The sequence below is a fragment of the Arachis ipaensis genome, chromosome B05 (genome assembly GCF_000816755.2).
Source record: "Arachis ipaensis cultivar K30076 chromosome B05, Araip1.1, whole genome shotgun sequence".
NCBI classification, from domain to species: Eukaryota; Viridiplantae; Streptophyta; class Magnoliopsida; order Fabales; family Fabaceae; genus Arachis; species Arachis ipaensis.
The window spans coordinates 40,836,109-40,860,851 of record NC_029789.2 but is presented as its reverse complement, the minus strand read 5'-3'; the positions used below and the strand labels follow the sequence as shown (position 1 = coordinate 40,860,851).

At 37.1% G+C, this 24,743-nt stretch overlaps 1 protein-coding gene across 17 annotated transcripts; it reads left to right on the top strand.

Moving 5' to 3' along the window:
* LOC107643557 lies at positions 19,536 to 24,474 on the top strand. 17 transcript variants are annotated; one of them, XR_002362805.1, is made up of 7 exons: positions 19,542 to 20,185; positions 20,361 to 20,523; positions 21,755 to 21,810; positions 21,916 to 21,992; positions 22,412 to 22,488; positions 22,596 to 23,862; positions 24,069 to 24,467. XR_002362805.1 is itself a non-coding variant. In XM_016347236.2 (2 exons), the coding sequence occupies exons 1-2, from the start codon at positions 19,622 to 19,624 to the stop codon at positions 20,394 to 20,396; spliced, it is 600 nt and encodes a 199-aa protein (XP_016202722.1). In that variant the 5' UTR covers positions 19,549 to 19,621; the 3' UTR covers positions 20,397 to 21,573. The 17 variants fall into 17 exon arrangements, 1 of the variants encoding a protein (XP_016202722.1); XR_002362806.1 differs by having other exon boundaries at positions 19,538 to 19,904; positions 19,998 to 20,185; positions 20,361 to 21,992; positions 24,069 to 24,472; XR_002362811.1 differs by having other exon boundaries at positions 19,539 to 20,185; positions 20,361 to 21,992; positions 22,596 to 22,695; positions 23,726 to 23,862; positions 24,072 to 24,472.

The window sequence follows — 24,743 nt, the reverse complement described above, 5'->3', positions numbered from 1 at the left end:
CTGCGCTCAATGAAACGAAATAGTCGCTGCACTAACAGGTATGTCGGCTCAGGTGCAGGTGGTGGTGGTAAGGGTGCTGCTGTAACACCCTACCATACAGAGTCTTATGCTTAAGTCATAATTCAGAGATGGCAAGGTATTACGACCTCTAAAACAAAAATTTAGTACGTATAGTAGTATGAATGATTGATTATAACTAGGAGCCTTTATAGAAAACGGGGTGAACAAAAAAAAAACGTAACTCGAAAGCGCGTAATATCAAAGCTTATAAACAAGCTAAACCGTAAGTGGCAACTGACTAAAGATCCTTCAGTCTAACTAATACTTCCCTTTCCAATTCCTTCAGACCTCCCAACCACCAGCAGGAGTATAAATATAGCAAACACAGTTATATCAGACAAGAGATTTACAAATAGAAACAGATAAGGCATCTAGACAATTAGCAAGTAATATGCAGTCAAATAGGCAATCTCAAACAATTCATGTAGTATGCTTATGATGCATGCCTGTCCCTAGTGGCTGATATTATCATCTGTCGGTTATAGAGCCAACCCGACAAGTCCTGGTAGCTAACCATTGGACTGTCCCTCTGTCGCACATCCCCAACTCGAGTTATACTCGTCATAAACTTGATCATAATCATAATCCATATCCATCACCCTCACTGGTGAATATTTACGGGGGCGAGCTCATCCGGGGCTTTCACAGTGCCCGGCCATACTTACGACATAGGGTCAACAGAGTATCAAGTCTCAACCTGGAGCACGTGGTGGCTAGCCACTGCTACTACCCAGGGAAACTCGTATCTCAGATAGTGGAAGTGCAACATTCACAATTTATTCAACAGCATATATGCATTTATATTTAACCATAATCATGGTTCCGCCGTAACACGGCAATAATCTAGCCATCCGGCTCACGGTTAAATCCATAACCAGCCAATTCATTAACAATTACGGCCCTTCGGCCCATGGCATAACAAGCACTTCCACCACCATTCTCCGCATCTCACATAATCATCTTTGATCCTCAATGATCATCCATTTTCCCTTGCTTCACTCGCAAGTTACCACATTCACTAGCCCTTTTTCTCATGCTAGGCATATCATAATGATTCAAGACATAAGTGGTGAGATCGGAGGCTTAGAAGTATGAAATTTGGTTTTTAAAACTCAAAAATCAACTTTGGGATGAAAACAGGGCCACGCGTACGCGCACTCCACGCGCACGCGCGGATGGCCAAAAACTCATCGACGCGCAAGCATCATACGCGCGAACGCGCGGGTTGAAAAATATCCAAACGGCGCGCAAGCGTCAGCCACGCATACGCGTGGGTGCTCTTGCCCCCAGGCACAAAACTGGCACAATTCTGGCACAACTCTCTGGAAAATAGCTGGGCATATGGCGCAGCGAATCGACGCGCCCGCGCACACCACGCGCACGCGTGGATGGTGCTTCCTGGAAGAATGGTGCGCACGCGCCAAGTGCGCCTACGCACGGAGGGTTATTCTGCTAAAAATTTTCTAAGTTAAAAGCTGCAGAATTCACAGATTCAACCCCCAATCTTCCGACGGTCATAACTCTCTCATTTTAAATCATTTTTCACCCGTTCTTCGAACGGCATGGACATCCCGGATCCAATGTCATTTCTAAACAGATTTGGCATAAATCAGAGATCCGTAGTCCAGGTTATGTCCTGTCAAAGTATGCCCAAAAACCATGTTTTCATACAAAACCACAAAGTGCCATTTTCAAAACAAGCCACTTTCAACTCTTTTCAAAATCAATCAAAACATGCCAATTTCAACCCTTTTCTTTGAAATCATTCAAAATATACCAAAATCAACAACAAGCCAACCTCAACTCACACATTGACACTTTACCAAAATTTCCAAAATCACATCCAACCATTTTAACACTTCTCAATCAAATGGCTAAAGGACAAACACAATATCATGTCATACATCCTTCCTCATCCCAATTTCCAATAATTCCATTTCCAATCAACCATCATTATACATAATCATCATCATACTCACCATCAACATGGTACCACCCATCAATTCAACCTCAATCATTCATCAAGCATATATCATAACATGCATTTTCTCATATATCACACAATCAAGGCATCAATATTCAAAATCACATATATGATCACATCATATATCTCAATCATTCAACAACATCATCAATTCAATGCCTATCTTAGGGCCTCTAGCCTAGGTATTTCCTACCACATTACATATTAGATACGGGAAACCAAAACCATACCTTAGCCGATTACCCAAGCTCAACCGGAACACTTCCAAACCACTTGTCCACAAGCTCTCAAGGTCTCAACACCTCCAAGAACAGATTTTATCACACAAAACCCTCTTCCAAGCTTTCCAAAATCACCAATCAAGCTCCAATATTCACATATACACAACCTAAGCCACAATCATCATATCCTTACACAACACTCAATACCCAAACATCATAGAACAACAATTTACACTAGGATTGAGAATCTTACCACACCCAAGGTCCAAGAAGATAAGATTAACCTTCTCCTTCAAGAGAGTTGGGTCCTATAACATCAAAGAGCCCAAAATCTCAACATTTTTGCTCATGAAACTCGAAAACAAGGCTGGAAATTCGAAGAGCAAAACGTGGCTTACCTCAAGATTAATTGTATGGGTTTTGTGGAGCTCTAGATCAAAAGTTATGGTGGTTTGAAGATCAAGTGAGAGAAAGAACTTGAGAGAGTGTTCTTCCCCCCTCCATACCAATTTCAGCGTGTTTGAGTGTGTCAAGTGAGGAGAGAGAGTGCTGAAAACTAGGGTTTTGATTTAGTTTAGTTGGGCCAAGGGCCCATTTTAGGTCCGGTTTGGCCCGTTCGGTCCAATCTTGGTCCGTTTTCTATAAAATTGGTACCGAAATTCTCGTCTCAATCTCCTCTATCATATTAAGCCATAAAAATAACATTTTTGGTTTTCTAGAATAAATTCTCATTTATGGGTTAATTAGCCATTAATTAACCGGGTCTTACAACTGCTGCTGAAGTAGAGGAGGGTCCTGCTGCTACTGCTAATAATGAAGGCTGAGCTGCCTCCGCCACTACTCTGGCTCGAGAACGGCATCTGGGTGGAGGCTTCTCGTGCACCCACCCACCCCACGGAATAGTAACCTCCTTATCGTCGTCATCTGGGGGTGGTGGTGTCACGTCATTGTCCTCCCACGGGACATCAGCTAGCTCAATCATGCTGGTGACCAGTGTAGGAAATGGCAGTAGGCCATGAATGTGTGCGCGCCACATGCTCTGCCTGATCAACTGGGGGAAGTCTACCTCCTTCCCCTCCATGACACAACAAATAAGAACTAGCATATCGATCGGAATCTCTAAAAAGTGAGTTGTGGGCAAGACATAATGCGCGAATATAAGCTGCCAAGTCTTAGCTTCTCGCGACAGATAAGTGAACAGCATTCTCTTGGACTTCTTTTTGCCAGAATCCATTACCCAAGGGGTGTCTGGTGTGGCAATCACGCACTTCAGCGCCTCATAATCAAAGGTCATGCAGTGGATAGCTACCTCTGTCTGCTGATAGGCGCATGTGTCATCAGTACGAGGTCGGCAAAGCAATGCCTCCCCAATAGCTGCCTCAGTGATCAAGATCTCTCTACCCCTCAGGTGGACTGAATCAAGAGTGGCACAAAAGAAGTTGCAGTAGAACTCCCTTACCCACGAAGTATTTATCCTCCCCAAATCTCTATTAACAAAATCCAAGCCCAATTCCAGAATACGGGCATTGATGGTGCGTCTTACGTCGTTGGGAAGGACCAGTTTCTTTTCAATGTTCAGATTCGTCTTCCGATATTTGGGGAAGCAAAGCTCACAGTAGAGATTGGAAAACTTGATTGGGTCGGTGGATGGTAACAATTGATTCTCTTTATCCACTTCATTCAGCGGATTCTTAGCATAATTGGCATAAGGTGAAGGGGTAGAGGCTTTAGAGCGCTTCCTCTTCTTTGAGGTGGTGGCTATGGCTTTTCCTTTTTCTGACATCCTGAAAACAGATGTGATATGATATAAGCAGCTAGCCAAGTAGATGTAAAGCACTCAAGGTAAGACATATTCATGAGGTGAGTGAAGGAAAGAGAATTCTTGGAATGTAAGTAACAAAACTCAGAATTCAAACCAAGTTACAAACCAAGAATTCAAACCACAACTGCACAATGCTTATTCATTGAGCCTAAGGAACGCCATATTCAAAAAAATGATTAAAGAAGTGATGTTCAAAACAAAAGAGAAGTTAGTTGGTTAATCAAGTTAGAGTTAGAAATTAGTTCAAAAGTTAATGATATGACGGCTATTGGCTCAATTAAAAGGAAAGCACAAGGTATGTTGTAAGCACACTCAAAATCATGAGGGACATTTAGTCATTGATGATGAAATATGAAAATTTGCATAAGAGCATGTACATGGGGATCAAATCATCAATCAATGTAAAGGTCACTAGGGTTGTATTAATTGGTGTTGGTAAAATCGAAACCTTGAAAAATAAGTCAATCAAGAAACATTCAACACCAAATTCAATGAGGCATAAAAGTCACAAGTTGAAACAAGAATAGAAAATCTCATGATCTATGTGACTTAATACAAATTAGGTATAAGTAGAATGAATCAAATCAGCCACATAGATTAAAAACTTTCAAACTTGTGGGTTTATGCAAAAGAGGCACAAAAATCTTAAAAGAATTTCAAGTTATGGTCAATCTGAAAACTCACTCAACTATTCAATGCATAGAAGTAAATCAGCATTATAAACAAGTAAAGAATGTTATAAGCATAACCAAAACTTTGTAAACAAGTCCACGAGGAGTTTCCAAAACCATTTAGCAAACAAAATTCTATTGACACAGAGTTTCGTCAAATAGAAGCTTGTTGCACTAAATAAAACAATGTTATTTCATAAAACATGGCTAGGAAAAATCCAACAGCATTTCAGCAGTAAATTGGCTATTTTCCAATTTCAATCAATCAATTCAGATTTCATATGAATTCATTAACTAGTAAAAACACAAAAAAAAATCATGTCTGAATTCATATGAACCCAAAGAAATAAGCCAATCCTTCAGCAACTAAGCATTAAAAAGCAATTTAAACCAAACCAACCAGCAACAACAACATTCTTTCTTTAAACAATGCACAGAAAAACTGGCTTAAACACGGCACCAAAACAGCAACAAGAAACAATCCAACAACATTCTTTTCCTTAAATTCATCAGTCAATCACAAGCATTCAAGATGAATTTGAATAACTAAGTATCTTGATTCAAGTGATTGAGTTCAAAATGAGACAAAACAGCAGTAAAGACGACTTAAATTCATACATTCAGCAAAAATTCTCATTGCACAAGCAAGCAACATGAATCCAAACAAACGCTCCTAACTAAATCCAGTGATTAGGTTCAAATTAAAACAACACTCAGCATCAACCAGGCTGGACAAAGCAGCAATAAACCAGTATGCAGCAGCATCAGACAAGCTAAATTAACATAGGAGCAATACCATACAGCAACAAACAAAGTAGGAAAATCAATAGAACAGCAACATCCCAAACAACAGCATTATTCAAAACAAACCTAAATCCACTATCCAGCTCAGATTCTCTAACCACCTAATCAACTAACATGCATTTCTAACTAAGCTAAGCTAAACAAAATTAACTAGCTATAGCAACGAAATGAATAAAACAGGGGAAAGGCAGAGACCTGGGGAGCAGAGAAGAAGCAAAAATGAGGGAAAGGGAGAAACAGATAGAGGAAGCAGCAAGGTAGCGCTACCAGTAGCGGTGCTCACGGCGGCGCACTTGGTCGCGGTGGCGGGGCAGGTTACTGGTGAGAGGGGACAGAGGGGAGACAGAGCGGGGGCGAAGTGAGAAGGAGAAAGTGAGGAAGGGAGAAAGAAGAGAGAGGGGGGAGAAATGTCGTGACAGCGGTGGTTGTGGGATGCTTGCCAGCGACACTGGAGGGTGTTGGTTGCAGAGCTGGGGAATTGAGGGAGATGAAGAAGAAGAGGAAACGTTGGGAGAGAAAAGGAGTTGGGGGTGCGACTGCGTTAGGCCTTTCACGTCCCTGGTTAAGTGAATTTTTTGAATCCACACGTGCGCGCACGGTGCGCGTTTGCGTGGGTAAGAGAATAAGGAACCGGCGCGGAAGCGTCATACACGCTATCGCATAAATGGGTTGTGTAGGCATGGGCGTGGACGCGTACATCGCGTGTCCGCGCGGGTCGAGATGGGCCTGAGGCACAAAAGTGGCCCAGAGTTGGCACAACTCTCGGGTCTTTGGCCTGGGTGATAAAAAAACGAATCGACGCGCGCGCGCACTGTGCGCTTGCGCGTAGATGAGTTGAACGATGATACGATGCGGAGGCGCCAGGTGCGCCTACGCGTGCTTAGGGAAACACCAAGGGACGCGGACGCGCCATGTACACATCCGTGTGGCTTAAGGCCCAGAGTTGGCCCAAAAGTGGCACAACTCTCTGGTCCTTGGCCCAAAAAGTACGAAATGTACAGCCGACGCGCGCGCGCACTGTGCGCTTGCGCGTAGCTTGCTCTCTTTTTTTTTTCAAAAGCACCAAGAAGAGCTCACAATCCTCATAGCCTTCTCTAAGACTCAAAAACCAACTAAAATGCAAAACTAACCATTTTTTTTGAATTTTTGGGAATTTTCAAACAAATTGAGGAAACTTGTAATCCAAGCAAAAACTCAAATTCAAAGAATCATCCCTAATTAGGGCATAGAGTGTATAAACAACTTAGCAAGCAAGGTAAAATATACCAAGGGGGTAAAGAAACTATATACAATAGAACCCAATTCATTCATTCATTATATCTACAAGAGAATGGAAACAGTTTACCATGGTGGGGTGTCTCCCACCAAGCACTTTTAGTTTAAGTCCTTAAGTTGGATATTTGGAAGGTTCCTTGTCAAGGTGGTTTATGCCGGTATTCATCCTTGAACCTCCAAGAGTGCTTGTCCTTCAATTGGTTGTTAGAAGTTCCAACCATTTTCACCAAGCTTTGGTGAGGTTCTCTCCAAGATATGAGCTTCCAAAATTGGTTTTCATGGTATGATCCAGGGTCCCATATCTTATCTTCACACCCATCTTCTAATTGATCGCCTTGATTCTCTCCGGGTGACAAGAAAGCTGAATTCTCGTGAAGGCACCAAACTACCCTCCTAGGCCCATTTAATTGAGCACTACACCGATCCATGCTCTTCAATTTTGAGCTTCCAACCATAATGAGTCTAGATTTACAACGCCAACCACTAAACGTATTCCTCTTTCGCTTAATTCCACACAGCGTCCTAAGTTGGCCATCCGTCTCAAGCAGACCAAACTCAAGTGGGATAATAAAGCTAAGAGTCAGAAGTTTTACCCACTCAAATGAAAGATTGGATGACAACCTAAGTGGAGGAGTTCCCAATGATCTTGACAAAGCACGCTCCACGCCCGTCCATCCTCTTCTAGAGGTTTCCACCACTTGGCAAGGTTCTTCCAGCTTTACCTCTCGCCAAGCTTTCTCAAGTTCACCTTCTTCTTCACTAATTTCTTCTATTCCTTCCCCATCACTTTCATCATAGATAGGAGGTTTAGTGAAGTCTACCTCGTCATCAATTCCAAGCATAGTGGGGAAGGACTCTTAAAGCTCGAAAGGGTCATATGTTGATGCGGAATCATCATATATAGGGGGGCTTGTTGCTTGGGACACTTCTTCCAATTCCTCATTCACAATATGCCATGGAGGTTGCACGTCCTCCTCAATATTACTTTCTAACTCACTAGAAGAAGGCTCAACAAGATCATCAAGGGGATTGATCAATGTGGACAAAAAATCACTAATGATGGAATCCACTTCTTGATCAATTTCCTTCAACTCTCTATCCACTTCCTCAACATCACTCTCCTCTTTAATATCCCTTCCAAACTTCGTGGAAGAGGGCTCTTCAACTTGAGATTCCTTTATGTGCTCAACATGTCCTAAATATCCAACCACTACTTCGGGTCGTCTCACGAGGATTGCAATGAAGTGGTCAATTATTGGCTATGAGAATGCAAGGGGGTTTGACTGATAAGAGGGCAAGAAATTAAATGAGCAAGAATTTAAATGACAAGACGTGTAAATCGAGCAAGTAATTAAAGGAAGCAAGATAAAGAACTCTTGGCTAAGACTTAGGTAATTGAGATCACTATCCTTGTCAACAATTCAAATATTGATAATTATGAGGAACCGAGCTCATTAGGTCTACTCACTAAAGCCTTAAGTACGTAATATCTACTCCTAGGCTTGGAGTACGTCAAATGGCTTGATCAACATCTATCCATAAGTTCCAACCTGGCTACAAATTAACTTAGTAGTAGGCTAAAGTCAATGGTTATCAAATTGATCCCCAAGGGTTCTAGAATTACCAATTCAATGAAGCCCAAGGACTCAAGATCACTCAATCTCCTTAGCCTAGGCCAAGGGTCAAGAGAACTACTCAAAAACTATAGGAAGCATTATATCAAACACCTAATGTGCAATAAAAGTAAACATCACAAAATGCTAAAATTAAGGAGACTCATAACTATCATAAGCGAGAAATCAATAAGAGCAAGCAAGATCAACATAGAAGAAACATAGAAACATGAAATCGCATAAAAAGAAAATTCGATCTAACAATGTTCATCAACATACAAGAGAGCAAAATGAGAAATTAACATTACAACTAAGGAAATCAAGATGTAGAATTGAGAAATTGTAAAAGAAACAAGATAAAATCAAGTAATTGATTCAAGATCCAAGACAATTTAACCTAATCCCAACCTAATTTTAGAGAGAAGAGGGAGCTTCTCTCTCTAGAAAACTAACTAAAGGCTCATGTTGACTAACTAATTGCTCCCCCTTTGCTTGGACTTCAATTTTGCATGAAATACACTCAAAAACAAGTTGGATTCGGGCCTGGGCAGCTCAGAAATCGCCCCCAGCGTTTTGCCTTTAAGTGGGTCACGTGAGAGTATCAGCGCGTACACGCCATGTGCGTGTGCGCGTCGATTGGCTGTTTCTTCATCTGCGCGTGCACGTCATGTACGCGTGCGCGTCTCTATGCGAAACCACTTCTGCGCGTGCGCACATCGATGTATTCCCAATTCTTGTTTTCTCATACATTCTCCACTTTGTATGCTTTTTCTCCTCATTTCTTCCATCCAATACTTGCCTTATGAACCTGAAATCACTCAACAAACACATCAAGGCATCGAAGGGAATTAAAGTGAATTAAAATCACCAATTTAAGGGCCTAAAAAGCATGTTTTTACACTTAAGCACAATTCTAGGGAGAATTACAAAATCATGCTATTTCAGTGAATAAATGTGGGAAAAGGTGATAAAATCCCCTAAAATAAGCACAAGATAAACCACAAAATCGGGGTTTATCAAGCTTCTTTTTCGACCGGCTCCTCAGTAACTTGTGCTTTCGTACTTGCCACTTGTCCACTTATCAAGGTGATAGCCTTGCATTCTTCTCTTGGATTAACCATTGTATCACCAGGAAATATAATTGGAGGCCTCTCAGGTATTTGCTTGCTCAATTGGCCTACTTGCACCTCCAAGTTTCTGATGGAAGCTCTAGTTTTCTGCATAAAACTATTCAGTAATGCTTCCCAATCAATGTTTTTCTGGGCTTGAGAATTTGCCTGCTGATGTGGTTGTTGTTGATGAGACTGAAACTAGCGGTTATTATGATTATTCTGCTAAAAACCGTCTTGAGAATTATTGTTAAAATTCTGTGATCCCTGAGGTTGCTCTCTCCATCCAAAATTTGGGTGATTTCTCTACCCCTGATTATAGGCTTTAGAGTATGGATCATTATTGGAGTTTCTAGGAGCATTCCCTATGTAATTGACCTGTTCAGAAGAAGTTTGAGTATAACCATAATTCTCACCTTGCATGAAGCTACCAGTCATGTCATAAGGGGTCTCTTGAGGTGCAGTCTGAGTGTTGACAGCTAAAACCTGCATCCCACTCAATTGTTGAGTAAGCAAATTCATCTGCTGAGACAAAATTTTGTTCTGAGTAAGAAGAGCATCCAAAGCCTCTACTTCTAAAACACCTTTCTTCTGATGGGTCCCAAAGTTCATAGGATTCCTGTTAGATGAGTAGAGATATTGGTTCTTAGCAACCAACTCAATAAGCTCAGTAGTCTCATCTGGTGCCTTCTTCATGTGCAATGAATCACCTGCAGAATTATCTAAACATATTTTGGACATTTCACATAAGCCCTCATAAAAGATATCCAGTTGAGTCCATTTAGAAAACATGTCCGGAGGGCATTGCCTAGTCAGTAGCTTGAATCTCTCCTGGGCTTCATAAAGTGTCTCACCATCTTTCTGTCTGAAGGTCTGAACCTCCACCCTCAACTTAGTCAGCTTTTGTGGTGGAAAAAATTTAGTTAGAAATCCAGTGACCAGCTTATCCTAAGTATCTAGACTCTCCTTGGGTTGAGAATCTAACCACAGATTTGTTCTATCCCTCACAGCAAATGGGAAGAGCATGAGTTTGTATACCTCAAGATTCACTCCATTGGTCTTCACAGTATCACAAATCTGTAGGAAATTAGAAATAAATTGATTTAGATCTTCATGAGAAAGTCCATGATACTAGCAATTTTGTTGCACAAGAGTGACTAGCTGAGACTTCAGGTCAAAATTATTTGCAGCTATAGGAGGCACTACAATGCTTTTTCCATAAAGATCTGCATTGGGAGCAGTGTATGAGCCAAGCACTCTTCTAGGTTGCTCATTCTCATTCAGATTTGCCATATTGGCATTCACATCACGATTCTGATCCATGCTCAGATTTTGACTAGCCTTGTAAAGTCTAGCTTGTTGCAAACGCCGCCTCAAATTTCTTTCAGGCTCCGGATCAAAATCTATAAGAGGTTCCTTGTCCATGTTCTTGCTCATAAACAGACAGAAGACAATAAAAAGGTAGGAATCTCTATGTAAGAGTGTAGAAAATTTCCAGTGAGGTAACCTATGTAAAAGAAATAAAATAAAGCAACTAAATAAATGGGGCAATAAAATTCAAAAATTATGAGTGAAATTAGGACAAAAATTTTCGAAATTATTAAGGAAAATAAACAGGCAAAATTAAAATAAAAATAACTAGGGGACACCAAACTTAATTTCAGAAATTACGGAAAAATAATAGCTAAGAATTTTGAAATTATAATGCAAAATTAAATAAAATTAATGCTAAGATGCCTAATCTAAGCAATTAAACAACTAATAGTTGTCAATCACAGTCAATCCCCGACAACGGCACCAAAAACTTGGTGCGGAATTTATAACCCACAAACTAACCGGCAAGTGCACTGGGTCGTACCAAGTAATACCTCAGGTGAGTGAGGGTCGATCCCATGAGGATTGGTGGATCAACCAACAATGATTGAGTGATTGGCTTAGTCAGACAAACAGAAAATGATATTTTGAAATTTCAATTGCATTAAACAGTAAATCAAAGAATTAGAAAACAAGCAGTAAATTGAGGTGAATAATATATGGAGAAACAGTTAAGGCTTCAGAGATATCTATCTTCCGGAGTGACTTTTCTTACTAACTATTTTAATCATGCAAGATTCAATTCATGGCAACTATATGTGACTAAACCCTAATTCCTTAGACCTTTTTAGTTTCCTCTAACTTTCATCAACCACCAATTCCTTGGTCGCTTAATTCCAATTAGAGGGTAAAGTTCAGTTCTAGTTTATATGCCACAGTAACCCTAATTACCCAAATATAAGAGGATTATATGTCACGTATCCCGTTAAGTCCAGATAATTAGTAGTTTAGGAGAAATTATTTTCAAGTTGTTGTTCAAGTAAAGATCTTTTCTAAGTTATACAAGAACTCAATTAGAACCAAAGTCATACTTCCGTTCCACCCAGATTCATAAGATAAAGAACGAAAATAATTCTTGAAATAAAAATCAGTACATGAATTAAAACAGAAAAGTAATAGTATCAATCCATATAATAGACATAGCTCCTAACCTTAACAGTAGAGGTTTAGTTGCTCATGGTTTAGAGAGAAAACTAGGATTCTGAAAAACTGTAAAGTGCAGAATGAGGTAGAAGAGAGGAGAAGAGAAGAGCCCGAAAGGGATGATTCTTTTCCCTTTTATATCTAATCCTAATTAATGTAAATTATATTTCCTAAAACTAAATAATATCTTTTTCTATTTTCAAATAAAATAAAGTTTAATTATAATTTAATTAAAAGAGATCTTCGTTGCCATCGTAAACTTGGACGTGGGTACCATGGCGTTCCCTAGGAGTGGCGCGTAACTTGCGAAATCTCAAGTTAGACTTGGCGGAGGCAGCATGGTTTGGAGTGTTTTACGTGTGTTGTTGTGCCTAACTTGGGAGGGACTACGCCTAACTTGGAGGGGGCTGCATCAATCTTGTGCATTGTTGTTTTGTCCGGTGCCTAACTTGAGAAATCTCAAGTTAGGCGTAGCCTTAGCAGGTATATTTTATGCATTTCTCTTGTCCTAGCGCCTAACTTGAAAATCTCAAGATAGGCGCCACTTTGGCTGCCATGGTTTCCTATATATTGCTCATCTTGGCACCTAACTTGAAAAACCTCAAGTTAGGCGCCACCCTTGCTGAATTGTTGGAGAATAAGTATGGACAATTATACATCGTTGGAAAGCTCTAGAAGTTAGATTTCCAACGCTATTGAAATCACGTCAATTGGACTTCTGTAGCTCGAGTTATTTAAGTTTGAGTGTAGAGAGGTCAGGGTTGATAGCATCATTCGCTTTCTTCTATTTTTCTGCAAAAACTCCATCAAATCCATCCGAATGCTACCTGAAATAAACATAATTGCACACGACTCAAAGTAGCATCCATATTGGCTAAAATATAATTGATTCTTGATTAAACTCAACAACTTGAATGCAAATTCACTAGAAAAAGATAGGAAAGATGCTCACGCATCACTATCACATTCAGAGAACTTCCAACCAACATTTGAAAACCCCTCACAGAAATAAGTGTTCTTTAGAGAGTTATGTGCTATGAAACTTAACGTTAATAATTTCACAGTCATGGAGAAGAACATTCCTATCGTACTTTGTAAATTAGAGAGGATATTTTCTCTAGGACTTTTTGATGTTATGAAACACTTAGTCCACCTGCCATACAAAGCAAGAGTATGTGGGCTGGTCTAATTTAGGTGGATGTACCTATTTGAGAGGATGATTGGATCCTTCAAGTATACTGTGAAGAACAAAGCTCATATCAAGGGAAGTATCTACAAAACATTCCTAGCTGAAGAAATATCTGCATTTTGCTCTTTCTATTTTGAGCCTCATGTTGAATCACGTAGAACAAGGGTTGGAAGGATTGACAAAAGGGGAGAATTCTCGTCAAATGGAACAACCTACCCAATATTTGTTCCAAATGGAGTTTTAATGGGCACGGGTAGTGAATATTGGTTAGAGAAAAAGGAAATCAATACCGTACATCTGCATGTGTTGCTTAACTGTGACTAGGTTTCACCTTACCTAAGGTTAGTTTTTTAAGTATTTGTAAATATTGTAATTAGTCAGATAATAACTTCTTCATCTAATCAAAACTTTAGTGCACTAAAATTTTGTTATTTATCATATTATATCATAGGTTATTCTAGGAAATAAATCCTGATACACCATGGAACAATTTTTCACATTGGTTCCGAGAATAAGTCAGTGTCTCTCTATCTGGCACAACAAATTCTGAACTAGTTGCACTTAGTTGGGCCCATTGAATAAACGCACAAGCTACCCGATATACAATATTAATAGATATTGGTTCAATTCTTTATAATGGTCGGTGGGAAAGAAAACAGATAACACTAGAGTCTAGGTTTGTGGGGATGCAGGCAGTGGTCATTCTGATTGGTATGGTATGTTGCACAATATAATTCAATTAGAGTATTTTTGTCGTACTATGTACAAGGTGTGCCTGTTTAAATATGAAGGTATGATCCAAGTTCGCGACAAGGAACACAAAAATACAAGGACTACAATATCACTAAAGTAAATGAAACCAGAAAATATAGGCAGTATGATCTTTATATTCTACCCCCAAATGTATGACAGGTATACTATTTGCCTTATCCGAGGTCATACAAATCTAGTTGGATTATTGTGGTTAAAACTAAGCCAAGAATTCGCATAGAGTCTAATGGGACAGAGAGTCAGGAACCTTACCGAATTGATGACCTAACTCCTTCGAAAATAGTGGTTAATATCGGTGATCCGATCACTCTTAGCTCAACCTTTATGGATGATGACATCATTGACCTTAGGGGAGATGAAAACACACTACCAGTAGAGGCCAACGATTTTGAAGAAGAAGAGGGGGTCGATGAAGATGAAGAAGAAAAAGACGAGTTCAATGATCGAAAAATTACCTCGGAAGAGAAGGATGATGAATCAGAGAAAGAAGATGATGTTCTAAATAAGGTTAACCTAAATATAGTTTAACTAACTTATCGTATGTTTAAATCTTATTGTAGTGAGATCATATATAATTACAATGTACCCTAGCCTTAGTTCTATCTTATGTATTTCTTTATTTCTTTCAGGTTTTTTATACTATATGTTTGATCTTTCACATCATATATGAATCACTATTTTGAGATAAATTATTAATTTATACTTTACTTATTGGGAGTTTACTATCGACTATTAACTATATTGGTCCATTATAGATTGAAAATAAAAAATAGAAAAAATTGGCATTACCACCGGATTTACCGTCAGAATGTTCCTGACGTTATTGGTTTTCCATGTTTTTTTAAAAAGTAAAATATTAGAGCTACCGATAGCTTTATTGGTGAAAAAATCTGACGATAATAACGTGCGAAGTTTCCACATTTGGTACTTACCGTTGGAAAAATTTCAATTGTATGTGGCATCAGGTTATTGTCACTTAAACGTCAAACTCCGTTGGTAATTCCGCCAAAAGTTACCATCGGACAAACAATCCACCGATAACCAATTTACCAGCAAATTATTGTCGTTATTTTTCCGGTGAATCCGACGGTACTCAATATTTTTCTTGTAGTGCAAGATGAAAATATTGAAGAGCTCAAGAGTTTCGTACATAGTGACTATCTAGATGGCCCTACAAATTTGAGTCATTTAGAAGGTCGAGAAATTTTAGCTCCAACTATTAATGTTGTTGAAAAAGTAAATAATTACATGCTCTCTTTGCATAAAAATGAATTCAAAACATACATGAATTCTGATTTTCCCTGTTTTGAGGAAGGAACTAATGACACTTATGCTAGCATGCACACTCTAAAATTTTTAGCAACTATTAAATCTCTTAGACTTCCAAATCATAAATTGCATTTTAACCAAGATTTTCTTGTTATGCTTATAAAAACTATTGATAATTCTGTCGAGTTATGTAATGGAACTAGATTAATCATTACAATACTCGAAAATAAGGCCATTGAAGCAAAGGTTTTATCAGGAAATAACATTGGTAAAAAACTTTACATTTTAGGATGACATTGACTCCATCAGATAGTAGATTACCATTTAAATTCCAGCGTAGACAATTTCCTTTGATACTCTCTTATGCCTTTATTATAAACAAAAATCAAGGACAATCACTAAATCAAGTGGGGTTGCTTCTTAAACCACCTGTATTTACATACTATTAACTTTATGTTGTAGTTTTTGATGCGTTCGTATCTTTAGTAGCTTTTCTTCATAGAATTAATTATAATTCCTTTCATATAAATCAATTAATTTAAGATATCCTTTGCTACTAATATATTTTCTAAGTGCTTTTAAGAAAATCCATGAAAAAGAGAAGAAAAACCAAGTAGCCAAGGAAGCACCATCCAAAGGCAAGAAAAGGGAACAGTATGCAACAACAAGCTTGTAACGTTTAAAGTAATGCAACCATGTAAACCAAGTAGTGTGCAATGCCACCAAGGGCGTGCAACGCCCTCCAACTCAGATTAAGTTGGCGTGCAATGCCATTACAGGCGTGCAACGCCTTCGAGAAGGCTCAAGGCTGGCATGCCACACTACAAGCATGGTGTGCAACGCCATTAAGGAGGAAGGGACTAGGAAAGTAGTGAGCAACACCTTCAGTCCAAGGGAGAAGTGGCATGCAACGCCTTCGAAGGCTTCCCAAGAGTGGCATGTAACGCTACAAACTAGCATGTAACTCCCCAAAGAAAAGAAGAAGTGGTGTGTATCGCCACCTATGGAGTTACACGCCTTCGAAGCCCTAGAAGCCATGCAAGTTGGCGTGTAACGCCACCATCAAGGGTGCACCACACTAAGGATGAGAAGAGGACTGGCATGTAATGCCACTTCAAGGCGTGTAACGCCTTGGACCCCTGAGAGGTGCACCAACTTGGCACCTAGGCGTGGAACCCCGTGAAGCCCAATCAAGATTGGCGTGCCAAGCCAAGGCCCAAGTGTAACGTTAAGCAAGTCCACTCCCCTGGAAGGTGCAAATTCAATCAAGGCTGTGGAAGATTCTGTTAGGATATAATTTGATTTGAATATGTTTTAATTAGGATTTGAATTGTTGTTGTTAATTATCTTATTCTTCTTAAAAGATGAGATAAGATTTAGTTTTGAATTTGAATTTTTGGTAAACCTAGGATATAAATAAGTGAACATTGTTCACAGGAAAGAGATCTGGAACCCTAGCCGTATCTCTTCACCTTTGTTTTTTTTATCTTTTTCCATGAGTCATTAATTCCTTTGTTAAGGGGTTAGGAGCTCTATTTATATTTTTATGGATTATTAATCTAAATTTTATTCTATTTTAAAGTATTGCATTGATCTATTTTCAAGATTAAGTTTTGTTCTTCATTCCTTAAAGGCTAGTAGTATTGGAAAATATGCTAATTCTATTTTGATTTCTGTTTATTACTTTGGAAAATTTAATATCGAAATTATAGTTTGAAAACTCTTTCTTATGAATTTTTAATTTGACTAGGAATAGTGTTTTAAAAAGTGTTCGACGTTTCCTTTCTTTTAATTTTCAATTATTTAGAACTAGCTTTAATACGTGACATATAATTTGACCTAGAACTACTTTTGAATTTTAATTGAAACTAACTCAGTTTTGTGCTAAACCTCTTTTCTTAATTGGTTGGCCAAAGAATTGGCGATCGATTAATTAAAGATAAATTGATGAGCCAAGAAATTGAGATTCAATTACTTATGATTCATCGTGAAAAGGTCTTTGCATGCATCAAAATAGATAAACATAAAATTTGATCTTTCTAGGAACTAAATATCTCTAAAACCCTTGACACCCTCAACCAATGCCTTCTCTCAATCAATTAATTGCACGTTCATCACTATCTCCTTACTAATTCCAACATTCAAGATTTAGTCCAACTCTCACATTCAAGTTCAATCGATTTAATTAACGATTGAATTCAATATTTATTTGTTCAATCTTTTAATCCTCGTAAAAACGATATTTACTTATGGTAATATTACTTAAACGATCTAGTGCGCTTGTCAATATTTGTGAACTTTAGTTTTTGTTCATCAATTTTTTGAATTACCAACAAGAATGGAATAAAGAATCTTATTCGTCTTTATAACTCAAGCAACTGCACCAAAACAAACAACGTGCAAGAATATTTGATTTCATCTTGCAATTTTTATTGTCAACCTGCTACATTGAAATTGGTACTGTAAACTAAACTTTTTTCTGGATTTATTGTTTACTAATTAAATTACTTATTCTAGTAGTTTTAAATTTTACGATATAAATTTTCTTACCGAAATTAAGAAAATAATATTTCGTTGTAATAATTCCTTTTGCTAATAGTGTCAATATTTGATAATTACAGGATTTGGAGTAAGAACTATCTTAATTATACATGCTATCTAAACTTATAAACTGTAGTGGATGCTATCAGATTATGTTAAATGTATTTTTATAAATTAAAATTATTAACTTTCAATGTTTCTCTTCAACTCTATATAATATATTTTTTCAACAATTAGATTTTACTTTTACTAGAAATTTAATTACAGTGGTTCTTGTAGATTATTCATAACGTCTGCGCATCGTGCCCACCGGGGGAAGGGACACTGCTAGTTAATTATATAAGTATTGATCATCCTGTCAAAACTTTATAATTATATTTTCTGTTCCAAGAATTACTTGAAATTAGATTTTTTTCGAGCCTAGACGTAAATTTAGACTCAGTGAATTTTTCTGAGTCGAAAAATATAGTTTTCTGAATAAAAATGCGCACTGAAAATTTGACCGGCAGTACCGGCTACGATCTGTCCGGTACTGTGGCTGAGAAAATTAATTAAAGTGAATAATTTTAAGAAATGAGAATTTATGATTTGGGAATGTAGAAATATTTAAAATACGATTTAAAACTCTAATCTTAAAGGTTTTGGCCCAAAGTTGGGCCAACGGACTAAAACAAGTGAACCGGGCCTAAGTGGATCCAAGACCAACATATATAAACATTAGTTATGAGTATTTCAGCTCATTTATCCTAAAGAAAGGGGTGTGGGGCGCTAAAATGGGGAAGAGAGGAAGAAGAGAGAAAATCCTAACTCCATCAAACTTCAAATCACCATAACTTTTGATCTGAAACTCCGATTGACGAGCCGTTTGCAGCCACGCGTCGCTCTTTTTATCCTCTATAATTCTATCTAAGTTTTGTAGTGAGTATTTCGTTCTTCTCTGTCCAGTTTTAATTTTTTCCTCTGAAAACGTGATTGGCTATGGGTGTTGAGTAATTTTATGATTTTGATTGTTTATGAGTGCTCTAATATGAGCCATTGGTGAGTTTCATCAACCAATTTTGTGGGTTAAGGTAAGGAACCCTCTAACCCTTGTGATTTATCAATTTCATAAACCGTAGGTTGATTATAAGTGTAAAAATTGATTATGTTAGAGTATTGGGTGATTTTGGTGCATAATTGGAAGATTGGTATTGCTTGTGGGGCCTTGGTAAGGGTTGGAGCTAAGGGTTGGTGGAGACTTCCAAGAAGAAGCTCAATTATTTTGGCTATAAGAGGTACGGTTTAAGTTTCATTTAAGTACCATGTGGTGTGATGAGAATTCCTAGACTAGATGCTCCTAAGATTAAGTTTGGATTGTGTAAATGGTTGGTACTAATATGTATAGTTGATATGTAATATAAATTAAAGATTGGGTTGAGAATTGTGTGAATTTGTATGTTTGGTGTGTTGAGAATTTGATGAATTGGATAATGAATATTAGTTTGTGGAATATGCATTTAAATTGTAAATTTGGGCCAGAGGCTGTGAATCTTGGGTCGGAGGCCGGAAAGACACTACAAAAAAATTGGATTGAAGTGGCAATAATTTTATGGCGGTTACACAAAAATGCCATTTTTCTGCCAATTTCGGCGTTTTTAGTCTCTGCCAAAATTTTCATATTTTTTTAGCGGTTTTAGTTGATTCTGGCGGTTTAAAACCGCCCCTATCATTTTCCGTTTCTCTTTTAATTTGGATGATGTATTGCTGCATATATGAGGAGTTTGTGGGTAATGTAAATGACAAACCCTAATCTTTCTCCGCCGTTTATCTCACGCCATTGTCCTTCACCTCACTTCGCTGCCAGTTATTTCCTCGCTATCATTCATCCCCTCATCGCTTCTCATCTCCTCGCCGCTGCAAGAAACGCTATTGTTGCTGCCTTCATTGAGCTTCTATCTAGTTCTCGATCTGACTTCGATTTGAATATTTGTTGCTGCCGCTTAATTCACCGCCATCGTTCATCTCCCTGCCGCTGCTCATCCCCTCGCGACACCTATCAACATCGTACCGCAGCCTTCAGTGAGCTTCTACGATCTTGTTCTGGCTTCGATCTGAAGGTTAGCCATCGCTTATCATCTCCTTGCTGCTTTGTTTATCACCTCGCCTCTGCAGGCAACATTGTTACTGCCATTAGCGAGCTTCTGCGATTTGGTGCTGCCTTCTGTGTAACTTCCGCGATTACGTCCTCGCTCTCACTGTCAAGAACTTCCTTGAGCACCGCCTCCAGACTCTCGTCTTCAAGTTCGGCGTGGCCAAGTCAATCCACCACGCCATGGTCCTCATTCGCCAGTGCCACATTGGTCTTTCTTTCTTCTTTTCACTTTTTTACTAAATTTTAGGGTTTTTAAATTCCTAAATTTCTATCAATGGTTTGTTTTTGTTCACTGTCAAATTAAGAATCTAATTTCCTTGATTTCTAGGCTTTTGATAAAGTATTATTAAGTTTTGTGATAATAGAAGATCTATTGATTTCAGATGTGCTACTCCAGCTTCATCAAGATTTGCCAATAATAACAATAATAATGATGCACTAGTTCCAGCAACTAAGAATATCAATAGGCCTAGCATGGTGGTGAATGTGAAGGTCTTGAAGAAGCTCTTCTCTGTTAACAACTTTCAAAAGAAACCAAGAAGGAGAGTAAGATAATTATCCTTTTCCTGTGGTGATTTATGTCAATTAGGTATAAAATTGATCTTTTATTCATGTATAAAATTTGAAAGGCTTTTATTAGTCTTTAGTGAGGGGATTAATCCTTATCACTAGAAAGCTATGCCTCTTCAAATGCAATGTAAATATAAATTATAGGGAGAATTTTTCTTTGATTCATTGTTACATGTCACATATGTTCCTATTGGTTCTGTTCCAATCTCTTTTAGCCAAGCCAATTAGATGAAGTTTGAGGCTTTTAAAGTGGCACTATAATCTTCTTGTTTTGGTAGGGGAAGGAAAATAAGCACAATAATGTAATTTCCATTATTCATTTTTTGTTCACTTATAAGCGTTGATTTCTCCATCGGTTATTTATGGATAGTTTCTTAGTAGCTTGTTGCGCTTTTCCTTTATTCTCTCTTTTAATTTTGCACTCAGTTACATCTTGATTTTCATCTTGAACCATAGCAAATTTCATTTTAATGGTGAGAGTTGTTAATGCTGTGCAGTTAGAGGATGGCTGGCTACACTTTCTGTTTCTGGTTTTACAGCTATAGCTGTAAGAAAGGCTGTGAAGTTAATCACATGCACAAATTGCAAAAGCTTGTGACTTGTCAAAGTTAATCACATTTTTACTAATTGCTACTACTAATCACTTTTGATTTCTCGTACTGAGTGCATATTATTAGATTAGATTAGAGTGTTAGCTTTGTTCTGTGTAAAAGAGAAAAACCTGACACCACTTTTATCTCTGTTCAGTGTTGTGACCACGTTCAATTAACCTCAAAGTCATGTTCCATGACAAGGACAACCATTGATTCTCAGAACTGTGCCTTTTTAGTTTTTCACCCCTCACCTCACTGTTATTTCTCTTTCACACTAAAATACACCACATGATATCACCCATCAAAAATGGATTGCAAGTTTTGCAATACCACTTCACTTCTTCACACGTAAGACTTGATTGCAATCAGAAATGTAGAAGAAGTAAATGCAGTGTCAGACAACTCATTTATTATTACTATGGATAGATAGATTCATTCATTAATTAAGCAAAGAAAATTTTGAATTCAAGCTTTCTTTGGTGACCAACACCAAACCCTTTTATTTTTTCGTTACCAAACATACCTTAAATGGCTTTCTTTTTATTTAGCTTAGTTAAAACTACATAATGAACTAGTTATGTTGTGAATTTGTTATTCTTCTTTCAATATTGCAGGATTTTACCTTACAGTTAATCCAAAGAGTACCTCGATTGCTTGGGAAATAATTAGAGTATGCATATATATGATGTGTAGCTTTAGAAAATGATGTGCTGCTCATTTACTCTTTCTCACGTTCTGTTCTCCCTCCATTTACTCATTGAACGAAAAATTGCAGGTTGTTAAAAATGTTGCTTCTCAATCATTGGAAGTGAAGAAGCTCATGTACTTGTACCTCCTTCATTATGCTGAAAAGTATGTACATGTAATCAGACTATAACTCTGATGTTTATAGCATATTCGGATGGTCGCTTACCTTTTTGTCATTCTATTTCATTGGAATTTAGTATTCAAATACAGGTCAAGAGTGGGAACAAATTTTTGGTATGTACATCATCATACTGGATTGTTGTTAATTGATTATTTAATCTGTTTCTATGTGTATCTAATAGAAGTTTTCTTATCTATATTTGGCTGGCAAGAAGTGATTGTGGGTCCTGAAAACAAAACAGTGACATCTCAAGATAAATTTTTGAGGGTTAATCCTATTGGAGTTGTTTGCACGATCAACTCTGGAATTATTGGGAGGCCAGTAACTTCAACATTATACTTTAAAGTACAATTTTCTTAATAGTTACTGAAAATCTGAGAGATTTTAGTATTATTATTGACAGGCTGATTTGAACCGCCTAAGTAGGAATCAGACACCACTCTATGATTTGGAAGGTTTGAAAGGATAAATCAGCATCCAGTTATGATGCAATTGTTGTATATATTTTTTATTTAATTTATATTTATAAATTGATAAGTTAATATATTCCATTATATATTATTTCTAACTTATTTTCATCTTTGCAGAATGCAGGAGGTTATTCTTTCTCCATAGGTATTACAGAGGTTCTTAATACAAACCTGTGATAGAATTAAGTGCCAAAGATGTAGAGTACGTTTATCAAAGGTAAGATTATTTATATGTCCGCATTTATTCCCTTTTCAATCTTGCTATTAGAAATTCTTGTGATTTATCTTCTATTTAATTCTCTAACAATTTAGACAATAATTGATATTGTGATGGAGGTTAAAAGCTTTTTAATGGAGACATTAATTGAGACATTAATTGATATTGATCAATAGTGAATAATATTTAATGGATCCTACAAGTGTTTATACAGTGTGTCAAATCGGTGACAAGTACAAGGGTGTATGCACAGCAGGATTGTTTCTTCAATTTGATGAAAGTCAAACTTTGTTTCTTCCATTTCATTGATCATGGTTGACTGTCCAATGTCCCTTTTACTTTTAATAAATATAAAACAATATGATATTTCTCTGTTCTAACTAAGGTTTTAATATTTTATATTTATATGATTATAATTCCTTAAGCATACAGATATATCTTGATAGTGAACTTGATTGCTGGCGGTGCAAGATATTTAAATACCTTCATCTCAGAGGTTGAACTTCCAAAGGGGTTATGCTCCTCTTTTGTTTTGTTGTATCGATCAATCACACTGATTTCATGCTGACAAAGTCATCCAAATTCAAATTCTATCAATTTTGTGTTTCTGGTGACAAATGTTCAATAAAAGAAAATAACAAATTATGCAGAAGTGCATGTTGGAACACAATAATCTTATATCAGCAACTGCTGTCGCAGAATATAAATTAGAGGCCAGATTTGGCATAGATATGTTTACTGGAGTAATTTTATTGCAAACTTGCAACACTTATTCATGCCAGGTTTTACTAATGTTGATTGCAATATATTAATTATTTCGTTTCATGTATGATATGTTAATATTAGTCCTAATAAAATCTTTTATTGATTTGTGTTGTTAATATTAGTCCTAATAAAACTGTCTCTGGCATTTCAGGTACTTGAAATAATTCTACCATCGTATTTTTTATTTTATTCAGCACATTAATAAATAACATTTAATTAATTTGTAGTAATTATTCATTTGTTTATTTTTATTTTATTTTTGCAGGGGTTGAATTAGTATCGGTGGACATGAAACCATAGTAGTGATCAATGATCATCATTGAATCTACAAGCGATCCATTCTATCATCATTCACATTCACATCTGACATAGTACTATGATTTCTTCATGGCTTGCTTAATTGTAAGATTAAGAATTCTTGAGTACATTAAGCCAATAACCTCTCCACCAATTTATCTATAGTTAGATATAAAAGTAAGCTACTTATCACCCAAAAGAGTAAGCTATTTTGGTACTGATGTTTATAATAGGAATCTATTTTGGACACCAACTTGAAAAACACATACTGTGACAATTAGTCTAATTATAAGAACCTTTTATTTATTCAGCAGACATGAATGATTGATTCACTGACCAATTTGGAGCAAGAAACAAAGATGTTGGAGCAAGTTCTCGGGATGAAACTCACACAAGAGACCAAGAAACTATGGCAGGCTTGTTTTAAAGTCAATTACAAAAGGAGGAAACTTTTGGCCTCCAAATCTTATTCATCATCACTTAGCTAAGCTACTTGTCTTGTATATTCATATTCTTAGTAAAAACAGCACTTATTAGATGATTTGAATATATTATTAGATATTAACATAGTTTAGGGAAGTGGATGGTAGAGTTGACTGATTAGTGTTTATTGCAATGCTTGTATTTTGGTAAGTTTAGTAAGACAAGGTTTTGTATAAGAGTTATTACTTTTGATTTTTAATAATAAAAAATTATGTATTATATTAATATTTTATTTATGAGTTATATAATATTTCATTTATGGATTATGATTTTTTGCTATTGTGAAATTTTAATCACAAAATTATTTATTTAACGCGATAAAAATGACGGTAAAAATTATTTTTTTAAACGATAAAAAATGTCACTGTCAGGCGTAAAATGACGGTTCAAAAATGCCATTTTAACCAACCAAAATGCTATTATTAGGGTAAAAATGACGGTTCAAAAATGCCATTTTAACCAACTAAAATGCCACTTTGTCATGGTAATAATGGCGGTTCAAA

What these genes read in the sequence shown, in the direction of transcription:
- LOC107643557 (XM_016347236.2), top strand. Translation starts at nt 19,622, where the DNA reads ATGACAAACCCTAATCTTTCTCCGCCGTTTATCTCACGCCATTGTCCT. An exon ending in CATTCGCCAGTGCCACATTG is followed by an intron (nt 20,186 to 20,360) that starts GTCTTTCTTTCT and finishes TATTGATTTCAG; the next exon opens with ATGTGCTACTCCAGCTTCAT.